This window comes from Oryzias latipes, chromosome 3 (genome assembly GCF_002234675.1).
Source record: "Oryzias latipes chromosome 3, ASM223467v1".
NCBI classification, from domain to species: Eukaryota; Metazoa; Chordata; class Actinopteri; order Beloniformes; family Adrianichthyidae; genus Oryzias; species Oryzias latipes.
In genome coordinates, this window is record NC_019861.2 from 20,125,410 (window position 1) to 20,139,954 (window position 14,545).

Genomic DNA, 14,545 nt, shown 5'->3' on the forward strand with positions numbered 1-14,545 from the left:
CAAAATATGTCCAACATTATGAGAAAAAACATGTTACAAAAACATGTTAAAAATACCAAAAACAACAAGAACACGATTTCAATTGGAGTGGGCCTTTTAAGAACTTAGGTGATTACCGACTCAAACAGTTCCTTGAGAACAGGTCATTGGGAATAGACAGTCCTTTAAAACAACTAGTCTTATCTCAATATTGTCTCTTTTTTTCTCATCTTACTGAAGATAATAACTTCTAACATAATCCTTTATATATTAGTTTAAAATGGAATCAAAAGCTATTTGGAAAGCCTGTCTAATTAATGATCCTTGCTTCCTATACCAAGCTTTTACACCTTTCTCGGACCACGACTCGGGACATGATCTAATTAAGAAGGAATCAGTGAGGTCAACTCGCCCTTCTATCCCTTGATGGCGTTACGTTCTCCTGAATACTAATGCCTGTCTTAGGTAAGCTCTGACTATTGCAGAGGACTAATGTAAAACTATGGATGATAACCCTTTCAAAAGTCTTAGCTGCATTAAAATTCAGAAGGCTAATGACATTTGGAGCAACAAAATTCATAATGATAACAGGTTGTATTGCACTGAGAGTGCTAGAGCAAAGCCGGGTGAAATACCATCAGCAAAATGTCACAGCATGACTTTCTGACAGACCTGACGACGGCCATTCTTCTGCTCAATTATCTAAGGATATGTACTATTTTCTGCCTGAGTTCAGAGGAACCTGAGCAACCTGAGGGTTGAACAACAGAGGTTTACCAACAAGGAGGTTTTCATCTTTTTGCTCCAAACCATCCTGAGCAAGTGCAGTCCTTCTTCTTCCAAAGCATTTTGTTGAATTAACACAATGTACCACATTGATCTGGGCTCTGCTTCCAGACTGCAGGACATGCCATATGTTTTGCATTATTGACTTTGGTAAACAGTATTTCCCACGTTGATTGTCTTAGTTCTGGTTGCAAGCAGCACAGCCAATTCCAAAGTGTAAAGCCTATAAAGGATTGTGCCACTGTAAAGGCCTGTTCACACCGGGACGAATTTCGCCGGCGATTTGCGCCGACGTTTAACGCCTCGTGACTAAACAAAGGGCACCAATGAGAGTGTGCACACCGACGCGAAAAAACGCCACGCGACAAAGCGTCAAAAAAGAAAAACGCCTCGGTTTCGTTTTTTTTTTCGACGCGTCGCGTCGAAATCTATTCGACCAATGAGAATGCCGCTTTTGCACACGTGTCTGGAGCTTCTGAAGTTACAGTAAAACACAACTTGGGGGCGCTCAAACACAAAACTGCCTTGCTGAGCACACATACCAGCGAAGAAGATAGACGCCAAGTAGCGTCAACACTGCCGCAAAGAAATAATGACGGACATTCTTAAATATCCCCTTACCAAGTACCAGTTGGAGCTACTGATGCTTGAAATATTCATGTTTTCTTTGTATTATTCTGACAAGCGCGTAAATACTTGCTATCTTCTTCTGAGTGAAAAGCGACTTTAAGAAGCGTAAAGTTGCGCAGCGCCACCTTGTGTACAGGAGTATTTCTGTTTACATTAAGCGCCATCTAATGTCAGGGAATGAAATTGCATGTTCGCTCGGCTCACCGTCAGCGAAAATCGCCTGGGTGTGAACACAAAAAACGTGGCGAAAAACGCTGGCGAATAACGCCTGGCGAATATTCGTCCCGGTGTGTACGGGCCTTAATAATACTTTTTTATTGGTTTCTTTCTTCCTTTGTAGTGTAGTCATGCACCGCCAAGAAACTGCTTCACCCTTCACTGGCATATTCAAGTCTTTTGACATGAAGGGAAGATGGAAGTTCCTCATCTCATTCATTACTCAAGCGTGCGTTAACATGCCCAGATGCTTTGAATATCATCTACAGCACAGTTTACAAATCATTTGCTGAATGCAGGTGTAAGAATTAGGCTCAGAGATATACAGACCAAATCACAAACACCACATCACCTTGCTGGATTATTACGTGCCTCAAGGTAAATTTTCTGGCTTTGCAGCTAATTACGGCTATTCATTGTCTCACTCTGGTGAAAAAGGCCTTCTAATTAACATTCAGTCTGGAAGTCTTCAGTAGAGGAAACGACAGAGTTCTCTGCTCGTGGTAAAATGTCTCTTAACTAACCACACTATGTTCTGAAAGTCTGGCTTTGTAACATTGACCATTATTACTTGTATTACTGAGTCTGTGTGAAACCAATTTGATAATGTATCTTAGACCTGCACAATAAATTGCAGCTTTATTGTTATCACAATTTCAAGCTGTGCAATATCCATATCACAAAAGTCTGTGAAAATCGCGATAAATTGTAAACCTTAAATGTGCTAAAACAATCATGTGGCAGCTTGAAGTATTTATCAAATCAATAAATCCCTTTATGCTTTTGAACAATCAGATAGAGCCCTTTACATTGTTGACCAATCGGATGGAGCTTTTATGTTAGATGTTGACCTTTTTTTTTAAATCAAGAAAAAGGACTCTAACGGCTGTGTGAAAGCTCCTTTCATAGTTTTACCAATATAATGAATGCAGCCTTGGTAAAAAGCGTGTTTCGTTCATATAACTAACTCACACTAATCAAAACTGGCAAAGGGCTGCCACCTTTAGTGAACACCCAACACCAAATGCACTGATGATGCTATCCTTGCCATTGCAACGAACACTAGTTGGTTATATGAGCTTAAACAGTCGATAATTGCCTGAGAGCTTATGAAAGATGGGAGAATTTCAAGGTGGGAGAAGTTACATGCACCTGAACATTGCTTGAAAGTGCTGAGGAGGACACTGCTTGGTTTGTCCTGATACAACAATCATTATTTAAGGGCGGGCTAAAACAGAAGGAGATGTTACTCACTGTTACTGCTGTTGTCGTCCACCAGGATGATCTCTTTAAGAAGGTGGGAGGGTGTCCTGCTGATGGCAGAGTGAATGGACCGCAGGATGACGGACAGGGCCTCGTTCACAAAAATGAAGACTATGCTCACTTGAGGAAGGCTCAGAGGATATGTAATGTTTCTGCACCTACAAAGGTTAAAGTAAAAAAAATAAAATAAAACATGATGTCATAAAGTGGTTATGATAAGATTTCATGACAAACAGATCTGATCATGAAAAGCATTATTTAGGGTAAATGAGAGTTGGCATCACACTGATTTATGGCCAATGGATTGCAGTATCTTTTTTTCTTGTGTGACTGAAACTTTAAAGTTTCAGGGGGAACAGAAACTATTATTACCGGTACGTAATAAGATCTTTTTTCTGCTGAGTGCTATTATCACAGCCTCACTGACATTTTGGCTTTTGTTTCTTTTCTTACAAGAATAGGAGAGCAAAAATAATATAATTAAAAACTGTCATTTTAAAGTGTCAATTAGGTTGCAATATGTGATTTCTCCCCATTCAATTGTTAAGTCAAATAAAATTACACCAACCTTTTCATTTTCCTATATTTTCTGTGAAACGCCACAGTTCTGGTCTCTCGGGAAAAAGAAATGCAGCATATGAGATTAATGTCTACCTGCAACTTTCAGATAAGCCTTCACACCAGGATGACTAGGATCCTTACATTCTGTTGTGACTCGTGTTATATGACTGTACTGGAAAATAGAGTCCAAACAGCTTTCACTTTAGAGAAATGTGGTGCTTATTTTTGTCCTGGACTTGATGTAATTCTACATCTTTAACACAGAGACTTTCCTCAGTGAAAGATCACAGTAATAATCTTAGTTTCTGCAGAACAGATGGGTTAATACATAAAATAAGGGATACACTTTTCCAAATGACCATTGCTTTTTCAGGGAAGGAATTTTAATTTGTATGTTTCTATCATAATTTTACATGATACAGCTTTCAATGTCTTATCCATTTGCATGCATGTAAGTTGAATTGTTTCTCACTGCAAACTGTTAATAAGCTGTGATGACACAGTGTGTGTGTGAGTGCAGATAATGCTTCAATTTAAATAATACAAGATTATAGAAGGATTTAAGTATCTTTTGGGATAGTTTATAATTGCTGTGTGACATACAGCTCTGCACTGGTCAGCATAGCAAGCTAAACATTCATTTTTCTATCACATTTATTTTAAATAACTGTCACTTATTTTGCTCACTATTGTTCTTTTTTTACCATCTGTAAGAAGACTTTTGCAAAGTGGTTATTAGGTCATTGGACTAACTCGGGCTTGTCCTAATGATTTGTGTCATAGCTGCAGTCAGTGTGGGTGCAACAGCTTGAAGGAAAAAGAGGTGGGCATGTGGTAATGTGATGAGAGAGCAGTCTTCAGGTGTTTTTCAAGGCGTAACAAGAGAAAAAGGAGCATGCTGTGATGCTTGGAAGTACCAGTTTGTCTCTCTGTGGTGAAGAGAACTGGAAGCTGATGGCTGCCACCTTGATTGAAAGAAATCTGGCAAAATCATGAGCAGGAGATGTGGGTGGAGGGGGGTGGAGGGGAATAGAGGAGCGTTCATAATGTGATAAAGACCTAAAAATCCGCTTCGTATGCATCCAACATGTGAAGAGAAGCTTTCTGGTGTCTTTGGTGTTGCCAACCTTATGATAGCAATATTTATTCTTCAAAGTGTATATTATTTTGGTGGCACCAGTATAGAAGGAGATGCTGCTCAGAGACTTCTAAACTAGACAGCAGAGTAATATTCTTTCAGGAATTTAATCTTAGTCTTTATTTGATCTAAATTAAAGAGAGTTAACCATAAAAATATATTTGGATTGTAAAAATCTATTCTTAAGGCAAAGCCACACAACTTCTGAATGTTATAGAGCCAAAGTAAACACATACACAATTTAAAATGAATTAAAGAGAAATACAATAACTTAAATTAGAACATTTAATATACATTACATTAATTTGAGAAATTTACTGATTTCTCTTGGTTTGAATGAGAGTGTGTGTGCTTAAGTGGTCCTGTGACAGACTGGTGACCTGTCTTGGGTGTACTCTGCTTTCGCCCAACAGTAAGGTTCCTGTGTATAGTAGTACATGAATACTAAACTCTTACCCGTCCGGCCTAAGGTCTGGTATTGGCCTGCTTAGTGACAGACGGTCACTGAGGTAGGTGTTATATCCATAGTACTGAAACATCTTGAGAGCCACGCGGCGGTCATCTGAGCTGAGTTCTTGACCCCAGTGAGTGAACAGTGACGAGTCAGAGAACGATGCGTCTGCCTGACTGACCTCGTCCTTCCCCGGTGTCTCTAGGAGGACAGAAGAAGACAAACGATATGGATTTACTGTAGGTCGCAGCATCGTAACCTACCAGTGAGTTGGTGACATTTGAAGCTGATGGATAAATGAGCGTTTATGCGACCGCTGTGATGGACCCTATTTTTTTCCTTGTGCTTAGCAGGTGAAGGGCAGCCTGTGGCACAAACAGTCTGACTGTCCTCCAACAGAAAGACCTTGTTCTTCTCAATGATCGGATAATGAGAAATTCTTAAACTACAAATTTGCCACTGCCAGCAGCTAGTGGGTTTTTTGTGCTACCGACTTTGCTCATTAACCTATGCATGCAGGACACAGTCAAACTAATGCCCCTGAAGATATCACTATAGCAACACAGATCCTTTCCTTGATTAAATATTCAAGTGGTAATGCTGCTTTTTAATTCGAGCAATATTCTTCGATGTGTTTTCTCACACTCCCTGAGATTTCAAGGCAGATTGTGTTTGAAGTGAGCAAAAAATAGAAACAATGAGAGTAAAAGAATATCCAGCAGAGTGCTATGGCTGCTAGTTTGTTGTCTAGGACTCATATCACACCCAGACATCATACAATCTCCAAGTGCTCCTACTGCACTTTCAGGAAACCTTGCATGCTGACAAAAAGAGGTGCAATTTCAGACCATAAAGCGGACAAAATTGAAGTCAAATTACTATGGCTGCTATGCAGAAATGTTCCCCACTGACGTGGCTGTCATGTTTTGCACTAGAGTTTCTAAACTTTGTGCTGATTTTATCTTTTAATAGACTCATTTTGTGCCTTTTGGGCTTTGTACAGAGATTCAATAATATGCAACTTTTAGTCTGTTTGTGAAAAAGGACATTTATAATCTTTGAATACATGAAATTCACCTTATTCTTTACTACTACATGACTTGTAATAAGTCATCTTAATAATACCACTCCCATATTATATACTCTGGAAAAAAACTGATCAAGACATAAAAGTATTGTATGTGATAAAAATAATAATGTCATTAATTTTTCCTTTTTCAAAGCAGTGAATTGATCAAGAAAATGTGCTTAAAGCCCAGAAATAGAATCTAATGAAAACTGGATCTTGTATTGTTTGCTTATAATATTATTAAGACAAGCCATCAGTCTTTTGCAGCAGAGGGAAGTTCCAGGACAATAAAAGGGAAAAGACATTTCATTATAGAGCTTAAGTATTTCATGTTGCTGCTGACAGATTGAGGTTATCGAGAATAATTCTCATCCTATCAGACACAAACAGCTCTTTTCCACAATTAAATGAAAATCTGTAGAGAATGACAAAAAGGATTTCTTCCTAAAACTGTTTGTCATGGTTGTGCTTTCTGTTTGTCTTTGTATTAATCTCTTTTAAGTAAATATGTTTTTTTGACGCTTAAAAAGGGATGAATGATCAGTCAGTAGCAAATTAGGTCTTAAATTCAGTGGGAAGCCCTGGAAAATTAAATGAGATAGATAAGTCTAAAAGCTACAAAGGCCCGTTAAGTCTGCAGTGACAATACACGCGAAAGGCAAGGTTAGACTTCCCAGTGTGTATGTGACCATGGACTATGTGTGTTTTCAGCAGATTGGAATGGTTAATATTTATGAGCAAGCTGTTTTATACTGCAATGACAAACCATGACAGCAAAGCAAAAACTGAAACAACGGAGAAGAGCAGGTGTGACAGCATTAAATTATGAATGGAGGCAAAAAAAACGACTTCTCCTGGAAGGTGACGGATAACGGCAGATATCCTTGAAAAGTAAACAAATTGTTTGCTGTACAAAAACGTTGCATCCTTAAAAAAGAAAGGATCAAAGATACTACTGTTTCTTTTCTTCTTTTCTTCTTAAACATTGAAGATTGTGATTTTATTTACCATTTTAAATTGTTAAACATGTTTGTTTCGTTTATTTATAAAAGTTAGTGCTCAAAACTGTTCAGAATCTCATCATACCTGGTTTGAGAGAACAGTGAACAAACAAGCCAGAAGCGGAATAATCACTCACGTCCATCCCAGCTGTTACATTTTCTGTGCTGTGAGGAGAAAAGCTACAAGCTCTTTAAAAGACAAACCTGATTAGACAGGATAAGACTTATGCAGGTTTTTTAGTCTGGACTAGGCTGCTTGAGGGTCCATGCATTTGGCTGCTTGAGCTGATGATTAATTAAGCCTATAGAGGTATTTCTCCCAACAGTGGATCCCTGAAACTCTAATTAGCGCAAGTTGTTAGAACATGAACAGTTTGCCAATTTATTCTGTTTAGCGTGTAGACATGCTAGCACAATCTCATAATAAACATGGATAGGCCTATTGGAAAAAAAAAATCTGTTGAATACATTTTGTTTACAAACCTGGATGTTATCTTAAGTTAAGTAAAGCCAAACAGACGAGGCAAAAGGTAGAGTGAGGTCTTAGCGATAGCATTCTCAAAGCTTCTTAGAAGTCCTCTTGACATGTGAGATATAGCTGTCTACTTCCACAGTTGCAGAAGAGTGGGATATGAGAAAAGACAGAGGAGAAAGAGGCTCATTTTCATCGTCATCGGCTTAAATATGTGAACAAAACCATCTCTGGAGAATCTGTCAGGGCTGTCACTAAAGGAGAGCAATAAAACTACAGAATATGAAAGCAGCACATTATCAGTGAGACGATTTGATGCTAAAAGATTTCAAGGATAAAAACAAATTTCTAAAAACAAAAATTTTATAAAAAATACATCTTTGTCCAATAATTTGTTGTGGATTAATGATAGGTTTTAAGGTAATTATATTGCATGCCATAGTCTCAGTTAAATCTATGCAATTCCGGATAAAAAATTATCTTTGTAGTCGAGTTGTAAATATTTGCATTGATTGTTATACTTTTACCAGTCTCTCAATCTATAAAATACTCTTACAGGTGGAGAATAGAAACATTCTGATAAAACCCTTTTCACTCCTTAACACAAAAAAAGAATAAATGTTCAGGCCTCAAAAGCACATTTCAGGTGCTAAACACAACAGAAATGCTATTATTTTTCATTCAATAAATATCTGGAGGAATATAATTGAACTATTTTCATTATTTTGCTGTTGGAATACACAAGAATATCATCCAGCAGCAAAACCAAGACAGTGTTGGCAAGATAAATATGTTAAATCAATAACTCTGATAGCAACATTTTATAAGTTACAATTTGCTAAGACATTCCATAAATATCTGGTTAATTATTACTTTCTTGTGTTACATTTCAAGTCTGTATTGGAAACAGTTTTTGCCAAATCAGGAAAAATATAGGTTCACACACTGGACTCTGATATTTAGGCTAAATTGAAAATGGGCTCTAATCCTATTTAGATGTTTAACATTTAGTTCCTATCTATCAGACATGAACTAACAAATGCACAAAAAAATCCTTTTTGTCATACATGGCTGTTGTTCCTGTCAGTGCAATTTTTCCTTTTCTAAAGATGTTGTGTTCATCAGCTGTGATGCTTGTCCGATGCCTATGACATAAAAGACAGACGAAATTGGACATGACCATTCAGAAAGTGCATCAACATTTCAAACAAGTCAGAAACTACAACATTGCAAGGTCAGATTTGTGAAGTTCAGACTGTAATGGGGAAAAAAAAACATTTATGGGTCACATATGAGCAAAAAGGTGCCATTTTGGCTACTTTTTCTTCCTGAGTGAGCTCATGTGTCATGAGAGTAAACTTAAGTCCCCCTAGAACCCCCCCCCCACCACCACCTCCATTAGGAGAACAGGAAAACACTCAGAAAGGCTCATTAGCGCTCAGAAATGTGTCACTCAGGGAAGGAATTTGACTCAGTATGTTGCTGCTGAAAAGCAACAGTTGTAACCACAACACCACAGTAAACCCCACTTATATTTTCAAGATGCAAATTATAGATGTCATAATTTGTTTGGTACTCTACTTTTTATTTTTCTGTTTAGCTTGATTTCCTATTTTTTCCTATCTGGACTCTGCTGTTAATTGCCATCCCAGACTCCTATTGTTAACCTGTCCCTGCAGTATTTAGTGCGGGTTTCTTTTGTCTCCTGCCACCTCCTCATCAGGCCCGCCTATTTGTGCTTGCAATAGCTCATGCTTCATTTATTCCCTTGTAAATTCTGCCTTGAGGTCCTACCTGAACTGTGCTCTTTTCTCTTTTGAAATAAAGTTTCCTTTCCTTGCCTGCAGCCCCTGAATCAAGAATTTGGGCTCTCCTCCAACCTCTCATCACTGCAAACCTTCAGTAATTGGTGAAAAGTGTGAAGGGCTATTAAGATAAGAAGTGGCAGCGAGCTGTCACAACAACATCACAGACAGATAATAGTATAAACACAAGCATACAAATGAGATTCAATATCCTTTGGTACTGTTCTCATGCACATTTCACAGTAAAAAAAAACACAGCACATCTTTTTCCTTGTTCTTTTTCACCTCTTAAACCAATAAAGCCACCAACGAGGGCAAACATTACAGAAACAAAATGTACACAATACGGCCAAAAATGTTTAGACTGTGAAGAATTGAAAAGAGCGTTCATCCATCTCCTAGTACAAAACAGTATAAACTATGCTGTAGGCTCTTTTTGATGTTGTTTGTTGCATACGACTGCTGCGGTGAAAAGAAATACAGCATTTTGGCAGTTCAACCATTTATTTATTTTACAAGCAAGAGCCCAGAAGCCTGTATGAAACAACCTTGCTGCATGATGTCACTTTCTCAAATTATTTAATCGTGACGTTAGTGTTAGGTTTGTGTGGTCACTATGCAATGTTCCTTCAATTATGAAACAACCTTCATGTGCTTACTTTATTTAAAAGTTTAAATCTGTACTCACAGAAAATCCTCAGAACACAAAGCAACATGCACAGAGTAAAAGATCCACCAGTTCCACACACAAAAATGAAGCACAACTCTTCCTATAATGTGACATTAGCCTCCACATGTTTGTGTTCTTATGGAAAACGTGTTTTGTTCTGTGTGTTATCTCCGAACAAAAGTGGAATCAACTAGGACACAGCATGTGTCTTTTCATTGTTAGGGCAACTGGCTAATAGCCAGTAGATGACTCGGGGGTTTCAGTAATAACTAACTTTTCCAATGTAGTTTCACTGTTCCCCTCTTTTTACATATTTTTCTTAAAATTTCTTAGGAAAATGTAACAGCCCGTGAGAAGATGCTAACGCAGAAAGGTAGGAACTTGGAATATTGAATTTCACCAACTACATTAGTGCACTTGGTGCACTACATTTGTGAGAAATGTTAATACATTAATTGTGCTTTTAATTTTGCAGCTTGTTGGAAACGAATGACTTGTGAATAATTAAATAAAATATATTTATAATCTGAAAACTGTCAAGTGTTAATTGCCTTGTACTTTTTAAAAAACTTAAGGATGAACAGAATCTGTGTGTTTCAGCCTGTTCTTTGACTTCATCCAAAGTTATCAAATGAGCTGATAAAAACTTTTTTTCCACACTTATATGAATACATTGTACTTACAGAACACACACAGCACCTTTTTTGCATGCAGAACAGGTTTTGCATTGTCGTCTCTGCTGCGCATTTTCTCTAAAGCTCCACTAAAATATGTTGTTCAGGCTCCTGTCACATTTGTTTTTCTGCAGTCAGATCAGCAGCTGACTGGATCATTTTATTACTTTGTTTTTGGTTTTGTTACTGTGCAGGTGTATACTATACTCTGCTTTAAAATGTATGACTCTTGTGAATGATTATTTACTGAAAACAAATATTTGGAAAATTAATTATTTCCCATGAACAAAACGTGATTTATCTTAAGCCCTCAGTAGCTCCGTTGTCCTCGCCCTGTCTCTATTGAAATCTGTATTTAGAGGGCTAAGTGTGTCAACTTTGTGACTCTTTTGTTAAAGTGAAAGAAAGAGATGAGGTGGAAGCAGATTCTTTAATCTGCGCTGACAGCCTTATCTTTCCTTTTGTCCTGTTTCCAGCGTAAACTCAGATGCACCACTTCAGAAAGTAAGTTTGCTAACCTGAAGCGGGTTCACAAAGAAACACATCCATTTGCATTTTGCAGCAGCTTGACTTCTTTCACACCTCTTGACTTGTGTTTGTCTCAGCGTGTAGTTTCCACGGAAGCCTTGATATTTTTATTCAGACTCGACAGGTGAGTCGATGAAGAGACATCTTCGGCTGCATTTCAGGTTATAAATACTTCTAAGTCGGCAGTTTTCTGAAAGCCCCTCAGATGTCAGTCACGCTATGCTCTCTTTTCAAATGAAATTCCTCTGTTCTTGTTCGACGGCTGCAGGTATAACAAAAATATTTCTAACAGTTGCTTTGCTGAAGCCAAGTGACAGAATTGCACTACTCTAGCTTTGTCAATTTTTAATGTTGGATTGGTGAGCTGACTCTAGCAATGCCTGTTCTATACTCATTTTTCAAATTTTCCCTAAAATAGCAAAGATCACAGTCACAGCAGTTTTATTTGTCAAGTAGCCATCATTGTTTTTTGTTGAGCCTATTTAAGAGACTGCATTTAATTTTGTTCTGTTTTATCATGCCCCTTTTTGGCCGTTTTTTTTCAAATCTCTATCTCTTAACATCCCCGTTTTGATGCATGATAGCTGGTATGGCACTAAACCACTCAAATATGTCATATCTGCAATGCTGTCATTGGCTCAGAATGAATAAAAACGCCATGAGCCAGTGACACACACCGCCAGACTATGAGACAATGAACAGCCTCATATGCAATGAAGGATGAAGTGAAAGAGCATTGAGGTTTGACGCTTCAAATGTCGTTGATCCCGGGACACCAGTGTTTTGATTCAAGCTCCAATACATGATTCAAATACCTCCGCTTTAGGAAGACTGACACAAGCTCCAAAGGCTCCGTATTATTTTCTCAGTACTGTTTTTGTCATGTCTAAGTTTATTTCAACAAGCCATATCTCTTGCATGCTGGTCCACCAAACCACCATTCTTCTAAGTTGACTTCAAATTCAGGAATAGAATCTGAAAACATGCCTTGTTGAAAGGGAGTGGGCACCCTAATACCTGTGAAACCCATCACTTCAATATTAGTGGAGCTACAAAAAGCAAAACATAGTCTCCCGTCACATTCTTTGAAAAATGTACTTGCGCTTATGGTCGGAGCTTTGTTTTGTAGTTTTATTGTTGTAACGGATGTCTCACTAGCTGGTTTTCCATTGACTATGAAATTGCGCAAATTGGATTTGCGATATTATATTTGCCTAATGGAAACATGTCGCATTTATCGAAATAAGTTTTACGATTGGAGGAGGTGGTTTTTGAGGCACATCGAAATGAACATATTTCGCAAAGCTGCAATGCAAACAATTTTTCAAAATAAATGAGTCAGATAACGATGGCGATGTGCATTGTTAAGAACTGGCTGCCTTGGGCACTGCGCAGGAGCAGGCACTTCGCCACAAGAGGTACCACAGCGTCACACAGCTAATCAAAAGTTGAGCGTGTCATGTGGAATTGTTGGTTCCACAGCTCCTCTGTAAAATCACCAACCATGATTTCCCAAAATCGCTTCCTCCGTAGTCGCTCCCACGTGTAAGGAGCTTGCTGCTCCATGGCCTAAGACGACAACGCCTTCTTTGATTGATAATGATGAGCGCTAGTGCCATGGCAGAAGTTTGAATGTATCCATTGTTCACATCCGTTGCTGTTTTAAATAATTTATCACGTTAGTTGGCTTGCGTTTATTAGCACAATGATGATGTCATGGAAACAATCTAATAGCTTAATTGTGTTTTTTAACATTTCTAGAATTTTTACAAAGCTTTGCACATTTGTGTAATTGAAATGCAGCTCCTGACAGCCCTTTCTCCTGAAAATAAATGCACTAAAAGGCAATTAGTCAATTTTCTGGGTGAAAGGGTGAGTTGTCCACCATATAAAAGCAACTGTGTACGGGCCTCAGAAACCTCCCCCCTCGAGGAGGAGGAAAATTCTCTCATTAGAACGCATCAGCTGCTGGCACATCACTCTGACATCTTTGTGTAACAACAGAGGAAAATGTGGTTTTGTATTCTCTTAATTTTATGATATGCAGTGACAGGGTTAAGAAGAAGGGTCATATCTACTTTAAGAAGTTTTTGTCATTTCAGGGTCTTTTGTTTATTCCTTTTTAAATTAAAGTTCTGAAATCACCCATGCCCTTCAGAGACACACAAAGATGTGCTGTGTGTTTTCATTCTTTAGGAGGAGAAAGAAAAGATGTTTGTCATAGATTTTTGAGTAACTACCTGCAATTTCAGACTGAGAAAGTGCTGACAATGACGCTGAAGACATTTTGGATTTGAACATGCCACATTCTTTCTGCTGGACTTATAAAGCTGTACACGTATTCCATTAAAGTCACTCATCTGAAATGCCTTTTTTCTGTAACATCAGGTCACATCCATCCTCCACAGGTAAACTGGAGAAATAAAAAAAGTCTTCCACTCAGAATCTTTTCTCCTTTCAATTATCATATGTGCCCTACATTTAACATCAATGATCCTTTACGGGAAAGTCACTGCTTGAAGTCTAGGGTCTTAGGTTGCCTTTCCTAGAAATGCACTTATCAAGGTCGAATATGAATCAAAACATTTTTAGAGCACTGTCACCAGAAAGGAAAAATTGGTTGCCCAGGGCAAGAAAAAATAAGGTTGAAGAATCCCTCTAATCTCTGGAAAAGGACAATTCATTTCTCTTAGACAATGCCAATTATTCACTTGGGCGGGAGTCTTGAAAATGAAGCCTCAAAATATTTCTCCCTGGCCAACCTTTTCTTTACACTTTTATTTAACCAACTGCTGCTACTTAGGATAATTTCAGTAAATATTAGATCAACAGTCTACAAGAAAAATAGCTATTGCGGTGATATTTGGACATTTTGTAAAACTAAAGAAAAACTTGTTTATTACCAAAAAAAAAAAGAAACAGGCATTACAATATTTAGGGATGCTCATTGAAGTAAAGGCCAGGGCGGTTTTTGTTCTGCTTTTATTTTGTTACTTCCTGTTTCTCACTTGTCCTCTCATTGCAGTTGTCTTGATCTTCCCTCCAGTGTTCCCTTTCCCATAGTGTGTTCACCTGCCGTCCCTGATGTGCGCACCTATTTTTAATTGTTTAATCTGTCCTCATGTCTATAGTCTGCGTCTCCCCTCCACTTGTGGCCAGATTGTTTTGTGCTTTTCATAGAGCTACTACCTTCCTTGTCTGCAGAGCAACTTGAAAATTAAATTCGAACTTTCGTTTGGAAATCCTGCGTCCTGCATTTTGTGTCCACACCGAATCCTGACATTACAATCTGGCCTCTGCTT

The 14,545-nt window shown here is 38.2% G+C and overlaps 1 protein-coding gene across 2 annotated transcripts in view; it reads right to left on the bottom strand.

Moving 5' to 3' along the window:
• The window catches only part of galnt18 (polypeptide N-acetylgalactosaminyltransferase 18), a 77,592-nt gene that overhangs the window by 42,288 nt on the left and 20,759 nt on the right, over positions 1 to 14,545 (bottom strand). For both annotated transcript variants that reach the window (XM_020713982.2, XM_004066998.4), the window contains exons 2-3: positions 5,030 to 5,225; positions 2,866 to 3,032 (exon numbers count right to left, since the gene is read on the bottom strand). In XM_020713982.2, the coding sequence (XP_020569641.1) occupies positions 2,866 to 3,032; positions 5,030 to 5,225 (363 nt within the window). The remainder of the gene's footprint in view (positions 1 to 2,865; positions 3,033 to 5,029; positions 5,226 to 14,545) is intronic.